This window comes from Lactuca virosa, chromosome 4 (genome assembly GCF_052849685.1).
Source record: "Lactuca virosa cultivar CGN04683 chromosome 4, Lactuca_virosa_CGN04683_v6, whole genome shotgun sequence".
In the NCBI taxonomy this organism is placed as follows: domain Eukaryota; kingdom Viridiplantae; phylum Streptophyta; class Magnoliopsida; order Asterales; family Asteraceae; genus Lactuca; species Lactuca virosa.
The window spans coordinates 118,163,377-118,186,516 of NC_136429.1; the positions used below are offsets into that span (position 1 = coordinate 118,163,377).

General features: G+C 37.5%; 1 protein-coding gene and 1 non-coding gene across 2 annotated transcripts; one reads left to right on the forward strand and one right to left on the reverse strand.

The window, feature by feature from the left end:
- Positions 1 to 638: 638 nt before the first annotated feature.
- On the reverse strand, positions 639 to 745 carry LOC145110383 (small nucleolar RNA R71). Its single transcript, XR_013709762.1, has one exon. It is a non-coding gene; the product is annotated as a small nucleolar RNA R71 (small nucleolar RNA).
- A 14,394-nt stretch (positions 746 to 15,139) lies between these two features.
- Positions 15,140 to 17,539, forward strand: LOC145107267 (tobamovirus multiplication protein 1-like). The gene is made up of 10 exons (XM_079044119.1): positions 15,140 to 15,577; positions 15,806 to 15,896; positions 15,993 to 16,045; positions 16,129 to 16,221; positions 16,321 to 16,465; positions 16,560 to 16,605; positions 16,702 to 16,765; positions 16,928 to 16,981; positions 17,113 to 17,190; positions 17,279 to 17,539. Exons 1-10 carry the CDS (start codon positions 15,407 to 15,409, stop codon positions 17,369 to 17,371), a joined length of 888 nt encoding a protein of 295 aa, XP_078900245.1. The 5' UTR covers positions 15,140 to 15,406; the 3' UTR covers positions 17,372 to 17,539.
- The last annotated feature ends 5,601 nt before the right edge of the window (positions 17,540 to 23,140 follow it).

Sequence of the window (23,140 nt, forward strand, 5' to 3'; positions counted from 1 at the left end):
TTGATGATGGAGGTGACAACGGACTTGGTTGGAATCAGAACCATAACGGTGGTAATAGAAGGAATCAAGGCAATCGGGGTGGAAACGGGAACTACAACAATAACTGGAACAACCAGAATTTCCCCAATGGTGGCAACAATGACTACAACGATGGGTTCGGAAATCAAGGCTTTGGGAATCAATATCGAAGGAATCCAAATGGTGGATTCAACAATGCAAATGGAGGATACTACAACGAAGGTAACCAATTCCCTCATCTTTACTTTCCGCAGCCTAATAGACAATCTGTGGCATCTCATTTTCAGCCGGGAGAATATGATGATGCTTCACCTATACTCTTCGCGGAAGGAAATGAGCATCATGTGGAAGTAAGACCACAACTAATTAGTGTCTTACCCGTCTTTAGAGGCCATAAAACTGATGATCCATACAATCACCTCTATGAGTTCCTTGCAATTGCTAACGCGAATACTCCGCGAGGAACTAATAGAGATTCATTTAGACTTCACTTATTTCCGTTCACTTTAAAAGAAAAAGCTAAGTATTGGTTCACTTCTCTTGCCCCCCATAGTATTACTACTTGGGAGCAATTAAAAACTAAATTTTTGCAAGAGTTTTATCCTGCTAGTAAAACAACGGAAATAAGAAAAGCTATACAAGATTTTGCACAAAAACCCAATGAAGAATTTCATGATGCATTTGAACGCCTCAAGGAATTGTTGCGTTTATGTCCCCATCATGAATTTCCCCGTTGGCAACTTGTACGTTTCTTTTATGATGGAGTCGACACTGCCAATCAAACCATGATTAATGCCTCATCTGGCGGCACTATTATGATGCAAGATAGTGAAGACGCTTGGCGATTCTTGGAGCAGTTGAGTCATGGTTCAAAAACCAATTACTCAGCTAAGAAACGGGACAACCCAGTTTCATCTGCTGCTTCAGTTGGACTAGACAAAAACTGGAAAAATGAAGTCAAATCTGATATTAATTCTTTAAATAAAAAATTTGACTTACTACTCTCTAGTCTAGGCAAAGAGAAAGGTGTGTTTTTTTCACAGGGACAAAAGATATGTGTAAGCTGTGGAGATTCAGGACACATTGCAGATGAGTGCATGAGAAGTCAAGAGGAAATCAGTCAAGTGCACGGCTATGGTCAATTCCAAAATAATCCACGATCATTCAATCGGAACTACAATCAAGGCGGGAACTACAACAACAATGGGAATTTCAACAACAACCGTCAAGGGAATTACCAAAACCAGAATCAGCCAAAACAGTTCCAGCAGTCCAACTTTAACCAAGGTGGAACATCAAAGAAGGAGGAAACTGATGGCAACAAGTTGGACAAAATCATGGAGTTCATAACACAAACATATCAGAAAGCCGACACTAACTCCAAGTCCATAGCTGCTATTGAGAAGCAAATTGCTCAACTGGCGGAGCAAATTGGGAAAAGAGAAGATGACAAGTTTCCAAGCACCACAACAGTCAACCCATCTCACACCCAAAGACCCGGAAAAGAGCATCAAGTGAACGAGGTAATCACCTTGCGTAGTGGGAAAAAGGTTGACAACAAGGTAAGTGCTCCTACTTTAGATAACGACAGTGACACTGAGGTCGTTTTTGATGAAAAAGAAGAGTTTGAGAAAGGTTTCAAATCTGAAAAACAAAAAGTAGTTAAGGGTAAAGATGACTCTAAAGTTGGGGAGCATGGTGTGGAGGTTAATACCGCACCATACCCTTCGGCTTTAGAGAAACCGGCATCCTTCCCTTTTGGGAAGCGAGGGCCGAAAATGGAAGACATGTGGGATCTATTTAGTCAAGTTAAAATAAATATCCTGTTAGTCAAACTTATTAAGGAGGTACCTTCTTATGCTAAATTTTTGAAGGATTTGTGTGTTCAAAAACGCAAACTCCAAGCACACCTCCCTAAAAAGATTGACTTAACCGAGCATGCAAGTTCCATAATATCAAATAAACTTCCACCCAAGCTTAAGGATCCCAGAGCACCTTTAATTTATGTTACCCTAGGTAATATTAATATCAAAAAGGCGCTCCTTGATCTTGGAGCTAGTGTTAATATAATCCCGGGAAATCTTTTTAATCAACATGACTTAGGCACTCTGGAACAAACTGATATTATTTTACGATTGGCCGATAAGTCAACAAAAATTCCCCGGGGTATATTATCAGATGTCATCATTAAGGTGGAAGATTTTTATTACCCAGTTGATTTTCTTGTTCTTGACACTGAAAGCACCTATAAAGAAAGTCAACCTTCTATTATTTTGGGTCGCCCATTTTTGGCAACAATAAATGCACAAATTAATTGTAGAACGGGTGCCATGGATATCTCTTTTGGAAATAGGAAACTTAGAATTAATATTTTTTATACGTTTCCTAACTCACCATCAGATTATGAATGTTATCGTGTGGATGTGGTTGATGACTTAGTGCATCAATTCACTCCTAAAATCTTACACCCCGATCCGTTGGAGTTTTTTCTTTCTAATGACAGGGACGAAGTTTTAGAGTTGGATGACATCAAGATGGTTGAGGAGGCGTTTGAAAATGCTATTGAGCAAGAGAGGCCACCATAGAGTTATCAAGTTGAAAAATTGCCAACAAGTTTTTCGGACCCACTTAAGCCATCTTTGGAGGAGCCACCCACTCTTGAACTTAAAACTCTTCCTTCACATCTTAAATACTCTTTTTTAGGATCTAATGAGAACTTACCAATTATCATATCTTCTGATTTGACAGGTCTACAGGAGGAAGCATTACTGAAGGTGCTTTCCAAGTACAAGGGAGCAATTGGATGGACCATAGCAGACTTAAAGGGAATTAGTCCAGCCACATGTATGCATCGAATCATCACTGAAGCTGGAGCAAAGCCATCCCGAGATGTACAACGAAGGCTCAACCCAAATCTGCGAGAAGTTGTTAAAAAGGAGGTGCTGAAATGGCTTGATGCGGGTATTATCTACCCAATATCTGATAGTGATTGGGTGAGCCCGACACAGACAGTGCCAAAGAAGTCGGGCATTACAGTGGTGGATACAGAAGATGGAGAGAAGATCTCAACAAGACCGGTCACCGGATGGAGAGTTTGCATCGATTATCGCAAGCTCAATGCTGCAACATCAAAGGACCATTTCCCTCTCCCTTTTATTGATCAGATTATTGAAAAATTGTCCGGGAAAAAGTTTTATTGCTTTTTGGATGGATACTCGGGGTATAATCAAATTGCCATCCACCCCGAGGATCAATCCAAAACCACATTCACATGTCCCTATGACACCTTTGCTTTCCGAAGGATGCCATTTGGCTTGTGTAATGCCCCCGCCACATTCCAAAGATGTATGATGGCTATTTTTTCAGACATGGTGGGGGACTCATTAGAAATTTTCATGGATGATTTTTCAATTTTTGGATCTTCTTTTGAGACATGCTTAAACCAATTAGAAAAAGTTTTAAAACGTTGTATCGAGTCTAATTTGGTTTTAAGTTGGGAGAAGAGTCATTTCATGGTAAAGGAGGGAATTGTACTTGGTCATGTTGTCTCCGAGCGTGGTTTTGAAGTCGACCGGGCCAAAGTACAAATTATTTCTACTCTTCCCCACCCACTTCGGTAAAAGGTGTCCGTTCTTTTCTTGGGCATGCCGGCTTTTATCGAAGATTTATCAAGGATTTTAGTGCAATCTCAAAACCTCTTTGTAATTTACTTTTAAAAGACACACCATTTTCCTTTGATAAAGCATGTCTTGAATCTTTTACCACATTAAAGAACAAACTTGTTGAAGCCCCTATCTTGCAATCACCCGATTGGACTTTACCTTTCGAAATTATGTGTGATGCGAGTGATTACGCGGTAGGGGTAGTTTTGGGACAACGGGTGAATAAAAAACCCGTTGCAATTTGTTATGCGAGCAAAACTTTTTCGGATGCACAATTGAATTACACTACTACCGAAAAAGAGTTGCTTGCGGTCGTGTTTGCACTTGACAAATTTAGATCTTACATATGGGGATCTAAAGTTGTAATTTTTACCGACCATAGTGCCATTCGCCACCTCTTGGAAAAGAAGGATGCCAAACCACGTCTCATAAGATGGATCCTTCTTCTTCAAGAGTTTGATCTTGAAATTCGGGACAAAAAGGGTTCCGAAAATGTTGTGGCGGATCATTTATCTAGAATAATTAATAATGATAACTCAACGGAAGTTATTCAAGAAAACTTTCCGGATGAGCATATTCTTGCTGTCAAAATTATACCATGGTTTGCTAATTTAGTGAATTACTTTGTGACAGGGGAAACTCCATCATATTGGACGGCTCAACAAAGGAGGTTCTTCCACTCTCAAACAAAATACTACATATGGGAGGACCCGGATCTTTTCAAAATTGGAGCAGATCAAGTGATTAGGAGATGTGTACCACTTACGGAGCAAGAAGACATTCTTCGACACTGCCATTCATATGCATGTGGAGGGCATTTTAGTGCCAAAAAGACAGGGCACCGGGTTCTACAAAGCGGTTTTTTCTGGCCCTCTATTTTTAAAGATGCACATACATTCGTTAAAGCTTGTATTCGTTGCCAACAAGTTGGGGGGATCTCACGACGGGACATGATGCCAATGACCCCAATTTTAGTAGTTGAAAATTTTGATGTATGGGCATTGATTTCATGGGCCCGTTCCCCGTTTCTTTTGGCAATCTATACATTCTTGTAGCCGTTGATTATGTATCAAAATGGGTCGAAGTCGAGGCTACACGCACGAATGACCATAGTGTTGTTTGTAAATTTGTCAAAAAGAACATCTTTTCTAGACATGGAATCCCTCGAACTATTATTAGTGACGGGGGTTCCCATTTTAAAAATTGGCATTTTGCAAAGTTACTAAAACACTATGGTGTCACACATAGGATAGCCACTCCATATCACCCACAAACAAGTGGACAAGTAGAAGTGTCAAATAGGGAAATAAAACGAATCTTGGAAAAGACTGTTCGTCCCGACCGAAAAGATTGGTCATTAAGATTAGATGATGCATTATGGGCATATCGAACAGCCTATAAGACGCCCATTGGCATGTCCCCGTATCGGCTTGTTTATGGAAAGCCATGCCATCTCCCGGTGGAGTTGGAACACCGTGCCATGTGGGCCATAAAAAATGCTAACTTTGAATTGAGTGATGCAGGTACGGAAAGGAAACTCCAACTTGTTGAATTGGAAGAGATTCGAAAAGAAGCTTACGAAAGCTCAAGGATCTATAAAGAAAAGACGAAGGCATTTCATGATCGACATATTGTCCGAAAACAATTCGTTGAAGGACAATTGGTGTGGCTATTCAACTCTCGTCTTAAACTTTTCCCCAGGAAGCTTCGGAGTAAATGGAGTGGACCTTTTGTGGTGACAAATGTGGCGGATCATGGAGCCATTGAAATCAAGGACACGAAAGGCGGTGAACCATTCAAGGTAAATGGACAAAGACTCAAACCTTACATTCGAATGGTAGATGGCGAAACGATACTTGTTGAGAAAACAACACTCGAGGTACCTCAATATTCATAAACAACTTAGTCGAGGTAAACCGTCCGGCTGAAGACGTAAAACTTAGCGCTTTACGGGAGGCAACCCGTGATTTAATGTGTTTTATTTATTTCTATTTTTATTTATTTATTTTTATTTTTAATTTTATTATTATTATCTTATGTTATTATTATTATTATTAATTTTTTTTTCTAAAACTATTTTTATATCGAGGACGATCCAACGTTCTAAGTTGGGGAGGGGAATAGAAAGATATGATAATTTGTTATATATAAAAAAAAAAATTTAGACGATGGGTGATTAGAAGCGAAACAAAGCAAATGGGAAATAAATTTTTCATTTTAATTGTTGTCACCTTTTAAAAAAAAAGGAAAGAAATATATATATATATATATATATATATATATATATATTTTTTTTTTTCTCTTATGTTATTTAATCATACATGAGGAAATGACACGGTGGTGGTGGGTTGAATAATTTGTCATCACATGTCAAAGCTGGAATTACTATCCACTTTACTTATTGTCACAAAACCCATTCCTCATGCAGCATAAATACAAACCCTCTTCAACTTTTCAGAAAAGTTAAAGCTGCCAACCATTTTGACTGTAAGAATTCTCCTTTGTTTTATTAGTTTAAATCTATCATAAATTCATCTACTTTCTTAAAATACCAGGAGCATTTACGTATAAATCTTTTAGAAATTCATTTTTCTTCTACCTAAAACTCTCCCTGAAAATTATTGAGGGTTAAAAAAGTACTCATAAATCAAATAGAAAAACGTTTGGGCGTTTTAGTTTTGTTTACAGGAAACAATGAGTTTGGAAGGGCTTATAGTTGAGAAGAAGGTGAACAGGGAAGTCTTTGAAGGATATGGAGTGACAAAATGCTTCGATCAACTTGGATGGAGCGGAGTATTGGACTTTTCAGGACACGAGATTTATGCAGATGCAGTTAGACAGTGGATGGCAAGTGTGAGAAGGGTGAATAAAAGAAGAAAAGCAGATGTTCAACTAATTGGAAGCGTGAATGGACGGGAGTATGTGCTCATAGTAGATTTGTTGCGAGATCTATTCAACATTGACACAGGAACAGAGGAGAAAAACTCTAGAGATGAGAGGACCTTCTATGATTGTCTTGAAGACGCGAGCATAGCGGGTGATGGGATATTGAATTCAGATATATGGCATCACCGCCTAGCTACCATCTTCAACCTCACTGAGACTCAAGCAGGTTCGTATCACAAATATAAAAGGATTGAACTCAAGCCTTTAGCCAAGGTCCTTTACAGAATTGTGGTGACAAATGTAAACCCCCGTATGAGCGATCAAAGTAAGGTTCGGCACCGCGATGTCACGGTCATTTACGACCTTATGACAGGAGAACTTGAGCTCTCATATGCATACATTGTCATGAACAACATATGGAGTGCATTTACCAATCAGGAAAGGACATCTATCCCCCATGCATATCTCCTATCTGTTGCCCTCCATCACTTGGGAGCAATTTCTGAAAGCATTTCTCCAGTATTGATAGATAGACGAGCTCAAGGGATAACACTTGGTAGCTTCTCGAAATTAAAATTCAAAAAGACTCGGGATGGAGGAGTGATAAAGGATAATGATACAGGCTTGAAATATATCCACCTATTGGATTCTGATGAAGAAACACCGCCATTAGAGAAAGATCGTATGCATCGTTATGATATTCGATATAAGTGGAAGAAAAATGCAAAACACAATCAACAACCGGGAGAAGGAACATCTTCTTCCGTGACCTTGGATTGTGAAGACATGGCTAGAGCATTACAAGCGATTCGAGGGGATATTCATGACTTTCGAGAAGAGACGAGAGAAGAACTTAGGGAGATACGTATCGGTCAGCGGGCTCAGACATACTTAGGTGAATGTTACCGAAACGAAGAACTTCAAAGATGGGTTAACCTAGACCTCATGCAGACAGATAGGCCACAATACCCACCACCGGTAACACCTGCATATTACCCCCATGATTACTCGTCACAACAAGTTGGCCCTCGTATGCAGGTACCTCTACCCCCAAAGAATGAAGATCAAGGACCGTTTCAATCTTTCTTTTACGGAATCTTCGGGCAACAACCCCACCGTAACCATGATACCCTCCACAGCTGCCCCCGCAATGAACCTTGGTGAGATCCTCTTTTGATTTTTATTTTTATGGTTTGTTAAAGACTTTTCCTTTTTCTTTTTCTTTTTTCTTTTTCTTTTGATTTTTATGTCTTTTATTTGGGATGAATGTACTGCTATCTTGAACTTATTATTATTCTCTCTTGGGTTGGTTCCATGAAATATGTGATGAGTTAGTAGCATCTCTATATCTTGAATGTAACTCATCAAAATGGAAAATGATAGGAGTTTCGTACATTCAGTCATAATATCTATTTAATATTGATTTTGTGGGTTGCTCAGCTGGTTTGGAAATATTTATATTTATTTAAAAATTGTTATGTGAAATACCCAAAGTGTTTGAAAAATGAAGGTTTTTGGCTCGATCCTACGATCTTTCAATTGAGGACCCAACCGAACAATATGTGTCATCACGCTCTGAGTACTTGGTCTTACTTACTCCTGCGCCTTTGGGGTTGGGAGGGGTCTATTATTGTTTTCACACAACCAAAAAGCATCATGAGAAATTGAAGAACTTCAAAGTATATATATTCAAGCTAAAGTCAAATACAAAGATGATCAAATCCGATGAAGCATCAAGGAACTTGAAGAATGCACAATCAAGACAAATATGAAGAAAAGTTCAAGTTGAAGATATTGTGTGAAACAATATGTGACCCCTCGATAGCGGGAGTGTATGGGTTGGTCCATTAAGTGTTACCGACCGCGCTAACTATGTTAGTGAACCTTGAAAACGGGACTTTGGCAATGAGTTCAACTGATTACTCATGAGGTTGATTATTGGAAAGGGTTCAAAAAGTGGAGGGTTTCAAACAACAAAGTAAAATAAGCATAACATGTGTTTTGAGTTTAAAAGTCTGGATAAGAAAATAATAATCCCCAAAATCAATATATTGTGCTATTGAAAATATTATGATAATATGTACGGAATTCGTGATTCCATTGAGTTTTTCTTAGGATAAGAGAGTAAGACTATGCTGATTATTTCAGGCCAATCTCGGGACGAGTTTGGAATAAAGTTGGGGAGGTTTGATAAGTCTATTTTGTGAATATACTAAATTGTCATAAATCTGTTGAATTGATGTATAATTGTCTAAGAATGGGCCTACTTTGATTATGTTTTGGATGAAGTTTGCACAAATGAAATCTAGAAGAAATTAATAGAAAATGCATGGAAAATGAAGCAAGATACTACGTGGGAAGGTGCAGACGAAGGAATCGAACTTGGAAGTTTGCGGAAGGAAGAATGACAAAATAATCTTTCGTCAATGTCCCACATAAGCGTCCTGGGACTCTGACCCATGCATAGGACGCCCTTTTTTAACAGGGAATTTTGGTAGAATGGGAGTTCAGCGTCCATCTTAGCGTCCCGCATCAGCGTCGTATGGCACGCTTAGCGTCCCAGGACGTCGAGACGTTTTTATGTGTCAATCTTATCCTATTTAAAGAAAAAAAACCTAATCGGATGCCATCCTAGCCCCGATGATTTTCCTGCAATTTGGAGGGTTCCAACCTCCGATTTTGAGACATTTTTCCTGCGTTTTTGAGGCTTCTAAACCCTTGGAAACATTTGGAAACACAAATCCATTCCATTTCAATCCGGATTCAAGGCAAGATTCGATTCAATTCATCATCAAGCAACATTTGAAGATCATTCAACCGGTGATTCTCATCAATTTTAGTAACTTTCAGAAACGATTACAGGTTTATTTGTTTCATATTTTGATAATCATTAGGTTACAATTGTTGGATGATTTTAAGTTTGTTTATGAATTCTATTATGCATTTCAATCATTTCATCAAAGTTATTGTTTTTATGAATTTAATGGAAGGTTAAATCATTAGGGTTACTTCCGGGGATGTTTAAGACTTTTGGATGAACACACTTGATTATTACTTGATTCTAATTAATTTCAATTGTTATTTTATGCTTCATATGATGATATTTGGTAATGATAAGTGAAATTGGGTTGTATGAATTGTTTGATGTCATAATTAAGATAGTCTATTGTCAATTCATCATTTGTTCCAAGTTCAATTAGTTTAGGAATAAAGACAAGTGATTGAATCAACATATATTATTCCAATTTATGATATTGAATCTTAATATGGTAATAGGTAGTCGTAAAACATTTTATTGTTAGTTCACTAATTGTTCCCAATTCATTTAGACATAAAGGAGTAAGACAACTAGTTGAATGAACATATTGTGTATCCAAACTATGTATTACAAGTTAATAAACCCCAATTGCATCTAAGTAATTGAATTAGGATTCTAGGGAAGAAAGTATGTGAATCTAAACTGTCTATAACTGAACCGGGAGTACTCTAGTTTTCTCATTTTATTTAATAAATCTCCAAGTTTTTGTTTGGTTTTTACTTTAATCTTTTCCGTGACAATTGCTAGTAATACTTTTCTCTTTATTTATTACTTTGACACAATGTTTAACCACGAACTCCTTGTGGATTCGACCCGACTTACCCTATCTACTTAGGTTAGTTGGTTTATTTTTGATTGATATAACGACCTCGATCAGGCTCGTACGAAAGGCGTTGGCAACATCGGCCAACCACCTGCTGCTAGCGATGGGGTCCCTAGCCCCATGGTAATCTGGTGCGCCACAAGCTCTAAACTCTCGGAATGTCAAAGTACGCGCTCCCATCAAAGCCATCATCTCCGTACGGAAGGCTCCCAGCCTCTCATCCAAGATCTCCAGGATACCCTCCTTGACCGTGCCAAAGATCACAGGAGTCTGATTTAGTATGCTGCGCATAACCTCCGCTGATACAAACTCTCTCATCCGCTCCTCGAGCTGCTCGGTCCCTGAACCCGAGCCTGATCCCTCTCCGGCACCTGATCCGCCAACTGGTCTACCCCGTAGTGTCACCATTCTGCAACATATCATAACTGTCATCAGCATACACATCTCTTCTGAGAGATCACACTCACACTACAAGTTTCCCGGTCTCATCTCGACCTTTCCCGAATCGAGTACGGATCCTCTGCTTTCAGTAGTACGGGCCCATACTACCTTCCACATCTATCCGTACTTTCCTCAAGAACTGCTTCGACTCCACCAGGTCACTTCTACTACTATTGATCTCTGCTACTCTCATCCTAGGCTTGCCCTAGGGAAATCTCTGACTCTACCTAAACCAGTCCTCAGCTGTTGAAGGCCTCCTTGTAATGCCAATTAGCCATCACCTAAATACCATCACATGTGACGAGGCTCAGATAATCCTTCGAGTAAAAGACTCGTCCCTACAACGGTTAGAATCAGACGAGAGCTGCGCAATAGGGCCAAATCCAGCACTCTGAGATTATTCAACCCTGATCACATGTGACGTGACGTATTCACCTAATGGCTAACTCCCATCACTCAGAGTTCCACAATGCACAAAGCAAGCAGCATTCAGACAAGGGAAAATCTAACCACAACATACTCAAGCAATCATAATCTCATATCAAGAATCTGTACTAGCATGCAACATAATCTCATATACTCAGGCATAACCTAAACAGGCTACCCTACTACTGTCTAACCAGCACTATCATGCAACTCAAGCACATATAACAGGCACATAAGGCATCCTCCCTAGATCCTTAGTCCTAATCTAGCATGCTGTTCTACTAACTGTTAATCATAACATAAACTTGTATGGGTATTTTGGGGTACTTACTTGAGCTCGGCTGATTGCATGCACCAAACCCTTTTCTCTTATCAAAATTCTTTTCTTTCTGAATTCTTTTTGCTTTACTAAAACTGTTTTCTTTCTCAAAACCCTTATTACAAAGATGTCTTTTCCTTTTGAAAACCTTTATACCAATCCCTTAGTTTGAGTTCAGACACGCCCGAGGGTATGTCCGAATCCCTCAAACCAAGGCTCTGATACCAACTTGTAACATCCCAAAAATACGGTCCAAAAATTTCATTTTTAAAACATTACTAATTCATAGCGGTAAGTCATTCAAGCATACAAAAAGGGTTTATATGACAAATCATAGTTTCATTTCCAGAACACTTGTTTAATTATCAGAGTAAAACATCCCAGGCTGTCTAATCAATGGTGTGTGCCATGCGATCACCCCGAGCTCTTCCCTCCGCTACCGGAAGTACCTGAAACCAAAACTGAAAACCATAAGCACGAAGCTTAGTGAGTTCCCCCAACCTACCACATACCTTGCATAATCACATACTGCAAATACTGGGCCACGCCCGCTACTTTGGGCCTCGCCCACTACCTCGGGCCTCGCCCGTTGCAACGGCCCCGCCGCTCCATGCCCCGCTCGGATACATATCTGTTTCTCTTAGGCCACGCCTGCCTCTGGGCCCCGCCCGCTAACATATACTAACATATAAACATACCACAACACGTAACTGACATATACTACTGAATCATGTTCTAAGGCCTCGCCTATCTTGGGTCTCGCCCTTGTCCTACTACTGATGAGTCGTGGAACCCCATCCACACTCCTTCTGATAGTGAGATACGGGCCCAGCCCACGCTCACTCTTCCCTAACTTGGGCCTCGCCCCTGTACTACTGTTAATGAGATGTGAAACACCGTCCACACTCTGCTATTGGTGAGATACGGGACCTCGCCCACACTCACCTCCCTACCAGGCAGATACAAGTATCACACAGACAACAAGTATACTCTATCATGCAAACCATTCCTTGGGTACCCGCCCGCTATCAATTGACCTTGGTCCTGAATACCATACTAGCAAACAGTGCCTAGGGCTAACCCCCGGGTCTTCCTACTCATAACTACATGGGCCGGCATTGTGGCCGTAGACCCATCCACACAAAGGGAAACTCACCTCAAACTGCTGAAGCTGCTGATAACCCTCTGGCTGCTGTCTGACAACTCTCTCTGAACTGCTGTTCCACTAGCTCCCCGAGCTACCAATATCAATATAATACTTAGTCTAACTGTCCTCCGAAAGTCAACTAAGTCCACTCTGGTCAAAGTCAAAGTCCTGGTCAAAGTCAACCTTCCAGGTCAACCCTACTCGCCGAGTCTGCCTACTGACTCGCCGAGTTCATACGCTCAGAATCCTTTCATTCGCGACTCGACTCGCCGAGTCAGCCCCTGACTCGCCGAGTCTACCGATTTCCGAGTCCTGTCATGTCCAACTCACTGAGTCCCCACTCAACTCACTGATCCGAGTCTTAACTCGAAGGGTTTGGGGTTTCGCGACTTGACTCGCCGAGTCCAAGGCAATCTTCAACGGACTCGCCGAGTTGTTCATCCAACTCGTCGAGTTCATCTCCATCTTCATACTACTCGCCGAGTCCACTCGAAGGACTCGCCGAGTCTATTCAGTCCTTCATATATTCATAGGCTTTTGAGTCATGCATGGACTCCAAACTGTAGATCCACTATTCTAAAGCCTATTCCTCACGTAAAGTGGCAAACTTTACGTGTTGCTAAGGAGATCTAGGCTCAAAACACTATAAACTAGGTTTTAAGACAAAGAGGCTTTACAATCAACCCATAGACTGATGCTTTATGATTCTCTAGGCCAAGATACACTTAGATCTGAAGTAGCAACCTCAGATCTGGGCTTCTAACTCGAAATGGTTTTTAAACTTGCCCTAAAAGCCCCAAATCTCATGTTAAAGGTTGATCTATATGCAAAAGAGTGAAGGTAGCGACTCATTACCTTCAAATGCTCTGGAAGATCCCACAAACTCTGGATCTACTGCCAATCCTTGAATCCCTAATGGTTCCCTTCTTCCTTCTTCCTTCAAATCACCCAAAATGGCAAGAAAGCTCGAATGTGCAACAATGGAGGCTTAGGGTTTCGTATTCTGGATAAGAGGGGCGATAAGGAACCCTAAGGGAGAGAATGAGATGCTTAAATAGTGCACAAAGTCCCGGATTTAGGGTTTCCCTTTTCAGACCGGACTCGCCGAGTCCTCTTTGCCGACTCGCCGAGTCGGTTACTTAATCGATCCCCCGGATCCCGCTCCGACTCGTCGAGTTCCTCCCTGGACTCGACGAGTTGACCCTTTGACTTAGGGTTTCCTTTCCTTTCTTGGCCTTTCTGATTTTGGGTGTTACAGATTTAGAAGGGAAAAACTTGTATCAGTATATATCTCAATTTCAATTCAAACATGAGTTTGATTCACACTCCATGTTATGAGAAATATTTACCATCCGAAAAGAGCAAAAAACAGAGTCTTTGTCTAAAGAAATGCGTTGAGAAAGGGCAGATATATAGAACTTTTCAACGAGATATTGCTTATTCAACTCTCTCAAAATGGAATCTATTCCAAACATATATGCCATGGTTCCTTACTTCGACAGGGTAAAGATATCTAAAGTTTTTATTTTTAGATACTTTTTTAGACCTATTGCCGATACTAAGTAGCAGCAAAAAATTTGTATCCATTTTTCATGATATTATGCATGGATAAAATATATCATGGCAAATTCTTCAGAAAAAATTTTGTCTTCCACAAAAGAATCTGATAAGTGAGATTTCGAGTAAGTGTTTGCATAATTTTCTTGTGTCCGAAGAAACGATTCATCGAAATAATGAGTCGCCATTGATATCGACACATCTGACAAATGTTTGACAAATGTTTAAGAGTTCCTTTATGCAATCCTTTTCCTTCTTTTTGTTTCATTTGAGACCATTATATTTTATGAGACATAGGGATGCAATCCTAGCCACTATTTTGGAGATAACAAAAATATTTTTAAAATGCAAAACAATTAAAAAATTTTGAATTTTTTTAAAATATAATTTTCAAAAATAATAAAATAAATACCCTTTTTTTGAAATATTTGTGAAATCTTATAATAGAATATTCTAATATAAAAATTACATTAAAATTGTTAGAATATTCATATATTTCTATTAGTATATTTGACTACAAATATTCAAATAATTTTAATCGAATATTAGAATATTCTACAAATTCTAACAGTTTTAATAGAATATTAGAATATTTTAACATATCTAACAATTATGGTAGAATACTAAAATATTCTAACATTCTAAAAATTTCATTTGATTATTTACAGTTAAATATTTTATTAAAATATTTCACGTATATTAAAAAAACAGTAATTTTTGTGTCATTAAAAAAAACATGTCTTTAAACTTATAATCAATATATTCATTATTAAAATATATCCATTGTTACAAACTTGCTTTCATTATCATCATATCTAACGTTTTTAAGCAAACCAATTTTTATGTCATTAAAAAAAACAATTTCTTATGTTGTGGTGTCAATTAATTACATACGTGTAGTTCTTTGTTTAATTTTAAAAATTTCTTATTTTATAATACTTAATATTTCAAATAATACATATAAAATTCGTGGATTTAATTTGGATTGTCTTTTTCCCTTTTTATTTAGTTTTAAAATTTCCTGGTGTGGGAAGGGCAGCTAATCATATCCCAAGAATGGAGTCTTTGCAAGAGACTTGCAACGGATGACTTTGTTCCTTATCTCTTTGAATCTCTCTACTGATTACTGAAGAAGAAGCAAGGATTCGTTTCGATTTTCAACCTAAAGTTTGTGTTCTTGCATTCATTTCGATTTTTAATCCCTAAGTGTGTGTGTGAGAGAGGGATCGAGAAGCAGTGTGTTTTTGGTGGGATCAATCAAGTAAGTGAAGAAAGGGTTGTGTGATTTGTGAGGCGGATTTGGTGTGAAATGACGAGAATGCTACTGAGCATCCCGTCGCCGTCGTCGATGAAGATGTTTGATCTGTGGCTGTCATCAAACTGGTGGGACTGGGAAGAGATTAATGAATCAAGGAGCTGGCAAGATGGAATATTCTTCACTCTCTGTGGTTTTTATGCCCTCGTATCCGCCATAGCTCTTGTACGTTATCAGTTATCTCTTCCTCCTATACTTTCCAAGTCTTACAGACTTTAGGTTTTTGAAATTATCGAACGAATGTGCTAATATTGATCAAAAATAGGAGTTCGATCTCAATTTTTGGAGAATCTGAAGTAAAACTGAAACTGAAATCGATTCTAGAACTGACAAATTAGTAATCCCTAATCTTATCGTAGTTGTTTGTTTTGAGTTTGTGTTTTGCCATTACAGATTCAACTAATCAGGATTGAAATCAGAGTCCCCGAGTATGGTTGGACAACACAGAAAGTTTTCCACCTCATGAATTTCATCGTAAATGGAGGTAACAACTAACAATTCAAAAACCGATCCAATTAAAAATCACTTTCTTGAAGAATCACCACCCATTAACGCATATATATCCCTCTTCTTCTTTCAGTTCGTGCTGTTGGTTTTGGATTTCATATGCAAGTGTTCAATTTGCACCCCAAGGTAATCATCGTCTTCCACAACGATTCATCATTTTCATATTGTGGGTCCCAAATCCCAATTCGATCATCAATTATTCTTATTAGGTTTGCATCTGGATGCTGCTGGAAATTCCAGGACTACTTTTCTTTTCCACTTATACTCTTCTTGTTCTGTTTTGGGCTGAAATATATCATCAGGCAAGTAAAAAATCTATCTTCCAATCTTTAATCTTAATTTCATAAACTATTAAATTTATAATCTCTTGATATCTTTCTATTTTGTTACAATCAATATAGGCTAGAAGTTTGCCTACAGATAAACTGAGAACAACTTATGTATGTGTTAATGTTGGAGTTTATATCATTCAAGCTTTCATCTGGATATATCTATGGGTAGATGACAATAGCCTTGTTCAGTTTATTGGAAAAATATTTATTGCAGGTTAGTATTTAATTACTTATTGTGTGTGTGTGTGTGTTTTTTTTTTTTTTTAGATTATTAGTAAAATATAATTGTTCAATTAATTATTCTGCAGTTGTATCATTTATAGCTGCTCTTGGGTTCTTGATTTATGGAGGAAGGTGAATCTTTAAATCATCTAAATTAGTAAATTATAATTTCATTTTTCTTTTTTCTTATTCATGGATTTTTTTTTTTTTTATATTCATTGTTTTTAGATTATTCTTCATGCTTCGAAGGTTTCCTATTGAATCAAAAGGAAGAAGGAAGAAACTTCATGAGGTTGGGTTTTGTTTATACGATTTTACTCTTTATATAAATAATTGTTGAGATTTGAGAAGGCATAATAATATAATGTCAGGTTTAAATTAATTATTATAATTTTTGTTTGCTGATATAATATTTTCTTTTTTAATTAATTAATTTTATAATATATATTGTTAGGTTGGATCTGTGACAGCAATATGCTTTACCTGCTTTGTTGTAAGATGCATTGTGGTAAGTTTCCATCAATTTATTTATTTCTATAATTCTATTACAATATTGTCGCTTTAATTTTTAAAATCTATTTATCATATCAAAATATATATAAAAAAAAATAATAATAATTTTGATTTTGGAAATTGTAGGATGTTGTATCGGCTTTTGATTCGGAGGTGTCATTGGATGTTCTTGATCATCCGGTCCTAAACTTGATCTTTTACATGGTATGAATATTAATTAATTAATTAATTAATTTAATTTTCGAATTTTGTAATTGATTAATTAAATTAATTAATTAATTAATTTAAACAGCTAGTTGAGATCTTGCCTTCGGCTCTTGTGTTGTATATTTTAAGGAAGCTGCCTCCCAAGAGAGTTTCTGCACAATATCATCCTATTCGTTAATCCTTTTTCTTTGTTTTGTTTTATTTGTTTTGTTGTATAAATATTATTATTATATTTGGATTGGTTTTGTTGTGGCTTCAAAATGTTTAAACCTAAAAAGCCTTAGACCTTTCTATTATGTATCATATTAGAAATACGTAAAATAAAACTATTTTTGTTGTTCATAAACCTAGAATTTATATTCTATAAATGATTCTTACTTAAGTTGTTTATTCGTTCTAACCATTTTTAAATTTAATCAATTTTTACTTTTGTGGATGATTATATATATATATATATATATATATATATATATATATATATATATATATATATATATATATATATATATTGGATGAAAGTCAATTTGAATAGAAAGTATATTGTTATTGAAATCATTTTGAAGGCATTTGCATAATAAAATTATTATAGATAGGGTCCGGCGAAATAAAACGGAAAGGATAATGATGCATTGTATTGAAAATGACAGAGGATTCATGCTAAAATAAGATGTGTAAAATAATCGTCAGTTGGATATCAAACAATAAAAGAAAAATGAATAATTAGTCAGTTGGATAACAAAGAATAAAAGAAAAATGAACAATTAAATAAATTAAATACATGGAGGTCAATGGTTAAATCTTAAAGGAAAAAAAATTAAGAATAGATAGTGAAACTGGAAAAATAGCTTGCTACATATAGCATACACACAATAATATACACAAATAGTAACAACAAGGCATGAATCACACTTTAGATAGCTGATATCATACACACAATAATGTAAACAAACAGTAACAAGACATGAATCACACATTAGCCACACACGAGGAGCAAATATACAATAATTACATGGAAATCAAGGATAGACTCATATGATTAAATGCAACAAAAATCATTCTGAAAGGACTACAATATCCAATAAAGCATGTAAAAACTAAATAGAACATGGAACATACCTTGGCACAACATTTTGAGGGGAATATTTAGGGATATAAACAAACAATAACTAGGGACAACAGTCAAGGCAACAAATAGAAACACCGGTTATACATATAGACCTAGGGATGAGCTTTAGAATCGGACCGGTTCGGAACCGGAACCGGTTTTCTTATATTATAAGAATTGGGAATCGGACCTCTGGTTCTAGCACCGGTTCTAGTTCCGGTCCCGGTTTTTCGGTTATTTTTCAAACTAGAACCGGTTGGAATGTTGTAGATGATATGTTATCTTCTGAAGTCTGTAAATGATTCAATATTTAATTAAATTATGACTTTTCACATTCTAAATTGAAGTACAAACACTAAATTACATGATGAAAAAAGAATCAAGTAATTACGACTTCATATGAGTGGGGTATGCACATTTTAAAAGCAGGACAAATTCCAAAAAATAAAAACAAAATGGTGAAACATAAAATACGCAACATTGATATGATGTCTTCCGAGGTCTATAGCTGATTCAATATCTAACCAAAATATGTGTTTGTATAGTCTAAAATGAAGTACAAACACCAAATTAAATGCTGGAAAAAAAAATTAAGTAATTCCGACGTCATATGGATGAGTTATGCACATTTAAAGAAATATGACAGATTCAAAAAAACAAAAAAAGTGTTGAAATAGAAAAAACACAACATCAATATTCTTAGAGTAAATTACTGAAATAGTCCCTATGGTTTGGTCAAAATTGCGTGTTTGGTCCCTAACGTTTTTTTTGCACTCGGACGGTCCTTATATTATGAATTTGTTACGTTTGTGGTCCTTAACATACATAAAAAGACTATATTGCCCTTACTATTTCATTTTTTCAGTTTTTCTATTAATTACTAATTAAAAAATCAATTAATATAATTTTAATAAATTTTGGTCCCATCCTAACCCCCTTTTCTTCTTTCTTCTCACGTGTTCAACCTTTAGAAACCAAAGATCTTTCACTTTTCCATCACCATGCTTTTACTGAAATCCCAAGCACCACCATAGAACTCCGACGAGCATAGAACTCCGACGATTTGCAGCTCAAGCTCCCTCCCCCCGCCTCTCTCATCTAGAGTCAACCCTAAAACCACCGATCTACACCTACAGTCCCATTCGGAGCTGCTGCCACCATCATCTTGCATCCGAACACCACCACCGAAAACCTGAAACCCTAAAGCCACCGGAGACCTGCAACTCTATATTCACCGAAAACCTGCAACTCTAAAGCCACCGGAAATCTCTAGTTTCGCTATCCAACACCACCAAAAACCCATCGGAGACTAACATTGAAGCACTCTGAAAACCCCCACAAAAAAACGCACGGTGAAACTGACAAAAAAAACCCACCTGCAGATCCCTCACCTCTGACCCAGATCCATTCCCAACTTCTTAGGGATAAGCGATATGGAGATTACTGAGAAAAAGAAAGAGTGAACGAAGGGTTCTAGTGGTTCCAATGGAAGTCCGGTGGTTCCTCTAACAGTCTAGTGGCGGTGGAGCAAAACTCAATGTGTATGATCATCAAAAACAGCCAAGGCGCCGGTGCGGTTGTGGCGGGTGGCGGCTGATGAGGTCTTATTGATTTAATGGTTTAGGGATAAAAAGATTGGAAGGAAGGATGACCACATTCTTTTTCCTGGTTCATCAGTTTTTCAGGTTTATGGTCGCTTTTGTAGCCATATGATTTGGTGCCGGTGGTGGTTACTGAGGTTACTGATCGTGGTTTCTAGAGGTGCTGATCGGCAGATGGACGCCTATTTTGTGGAAGTGTTTTATGGAAGGAAGAAGATGAGTGGGGTCAGTGTTAGGATAGGGTGGTGGGACCCAATGATTTTTTATTATAAATAAATATTTACTAATTATTTAAAATATGAGGAAAAAATATAGCAAGGGTAAAGTTGTCTTTTCATGTTTGTCAGGGACCATAATCGAAACAAAAACAAACTAGAGGGATGGTCCGAGTTCAAAAAAAATGTTAGGGACCAAACCCGCAATTTTAACCAAACCACAGGGACGATTTCAGTAATTTACTCAATATTCTTACTTTCGGGGCATGTGTCTGATTCAGTATCTAACCAAAATATATGTTTGTATAGTAAAAAATGAATTACAAACTCCAAATTACACGTTGGAAAAAAATCAACTAATTTCGACTTCATATAAGTGAGTTATACAGATTTTAAAAAACGGGAAAAATGTCAAACCGGTTCCGATTTTTAGAACCGGGACCAGTTTTCATAAAAATGGAGAATCGGTAACCGGACCTTATTACCAATTCCGGTTCGGTTCCGGTCTTGTTCCGGTTCTAACAGTTCTAATGCTCATCCCTATATAGACCCACTCATATACTACTCCATTACCCCGATCCTATCACTCCAAAGCCTCCTATCTAAGGTCATGTCCTAAGAAAGACTCAACTCCTTGAAGTCTAACTTCACATTATCAATCCACTTCCTTCGCGGGTGCCCCTCCTCTCACCGTTTACAATAATCATTTCCGCCATGTTAAGTGCAACATTTTATTATCTCCAGCGCACATTCCCAAACCACCGCAATCTTCTTCCCTTTAATTTCTCGTTGATTGCCACCACTCCTAGAAAGCTTGTAATCGATGAGATCGAAATGTCGTTCAACTGGGTTCTACCAAAAACCCACCGTAACATCCTCATTTCTACGACTTCCATTTTCCTCTCATGCTCCTTGTTAGTTGAATAACATTCAAATATGTACAACATAGTTGGCATTATAGTCTCCATATAGAATTTTTCCTTTAAGTTTTAAAGGGACCTTTTTGTCACACAAAACCCTAGTGCTAACTCTCTATTTTATCCATCACACATTTATAAGTTGGGTAACATCATCGTCTACACCCTTATCCTTATAAATCATCAATCCTAGGTACTTGAAGCTCTCCTTTAGTTGTAGAATTTGCTGAATGATACACACTTCTATGCCTTCTCTATTTTCATCCCCACTAAAATTACACCATAGATAATTTGTCATAGTTGTGTTGACCCTAAGCCTTTTATCATCTAACGGATATTCCATATATCTAACCTAACATTCATCTCAGTCCTAGACTCTGCAACCAAAACAATATCATCCGCAAAAAGCATACTCCATGAACCTTGAGAGATATCACATCCATAATCAGCACAAAGATGTAAGGGCTAAGTGTCGATCCCCGATGAAGGCCAATTCCAACAAGGAAAGACTTAGTGTTGCCAACTGTAGTTCTAACACAAGTCGTAGAGTGATAATACATGTCATGAATAACCCTAAGATAACACCATGAAACCCTTCTAGCTTCTAAAGTCTTCCATATCGTCTCCCTTAGAACATTATCATATGCCTTTTTCCAAGTTGATAAACACCAAGTGGAGGTTCTTGTTTCTTTCTCTATACTTCTCCATAAGACGTCTAAGTAGGTGGATTGCCTAAACAACTAACCTCCCATGCATGGAGCCAAATTGGTTTTCAAATACAAATGTATCCTATCTTATCCTAGCCTCTAACACTCTCTCCCAAAGTTTCATTGTATGACTAAGTAGTTTAATACCTATATAGTTGTTGTAACTTAAGGCATATCCTTTATTCTTGTAAATTGGTATAATAGTACTAGATCTCCACTCCTAAGGCATTGTTGCTATCTTTAAGATAATGTTAAATAGGTTTGTCAACCAGTACACTCCTTCCTCCAGAAGCATAACCACAAATAGATAGGGTTTTGGTTTGGGTTGACAACTTTTTCCCTCCCCATCTTTTGTAACGTCCTCTTCATCATTATGCTTGGACACTTATTGTCCATATGTTTGGTTCCCTTCAAAGTCCTCTAGATTCCTATCTCTCATAAACTTGAAAGACTAACAATACTTAAAAAAAATTGCCATTAGCTTTTTCACTAACATTTGTTTAACAAAAAATATTGTCACAAAATATCTCAACGGTTAACTGTTTCAAAAGTTTTTTTTTAACTAACAAATTTATCCTTATCTTTTCATGATATAAAGTATCCACATATAATTTAGCAAATTTAAGTATACGTTATATGTAACGATCGAGTTTCAGCTACTCTTCAATATTTGGATTTAGTTTTAAAAAAATGTGCATTTTGGTCCCTGTTATGTTGGGCGTAACATGGAGTACGTTGGGCGTACTCCCTTAAGTTGAACGCGGGGGTTGGTGGCGTACGTTGGGCGTACCCATACGTACATCGGGCGTACGTAAGCAGACCACAAACCCTAATTATAGGGTTTGGCCCCTATTTAAGTGTCCTTATGGACCTTGAGGCTGCCCCCTCATCAACCTCCTTCCCTCTAAAGACTCCCCACGAAACCTTAGCCTTTCCTTGTGTGTTTTTGAGCTTTGGTAGTAAACGTTTGGTGTTTTTGTGCATTGTGAAGAAGTAGGAGCTTGGTGATCAAGCATTGGTTGGAGTGGAGCTTGAAAATCCAGAATCTTCATCATCTTGGCAAGTCTCAGAAGGTATAAAATTTCAACCTTGTTGATTCATCTCTTAGATCTAGCTAGTTTGGAGTTCTTGGCATATTTTGGTCCCTTGAGTTGTTTCTTGTGAGTATAAGCTACTCTAGAAGCTTAGGATGGTAGATCTCAGTGTTTCTGAGGTCCTTTGTGCATAAAAATGGTAGCTTTATGGGTTTAACTCAACCATGCAAGGGTTGATATTCATTTCATGAGGTTAGAGTGTTTAAATTAGGTTTTGGGGCTTATTAACCCATGCATAAGCTTAAAGCTTTCGACTTTATGGATTAAGACATTGTTTTAGAGTATATCTGAAGTTTGGACGAAAGGGT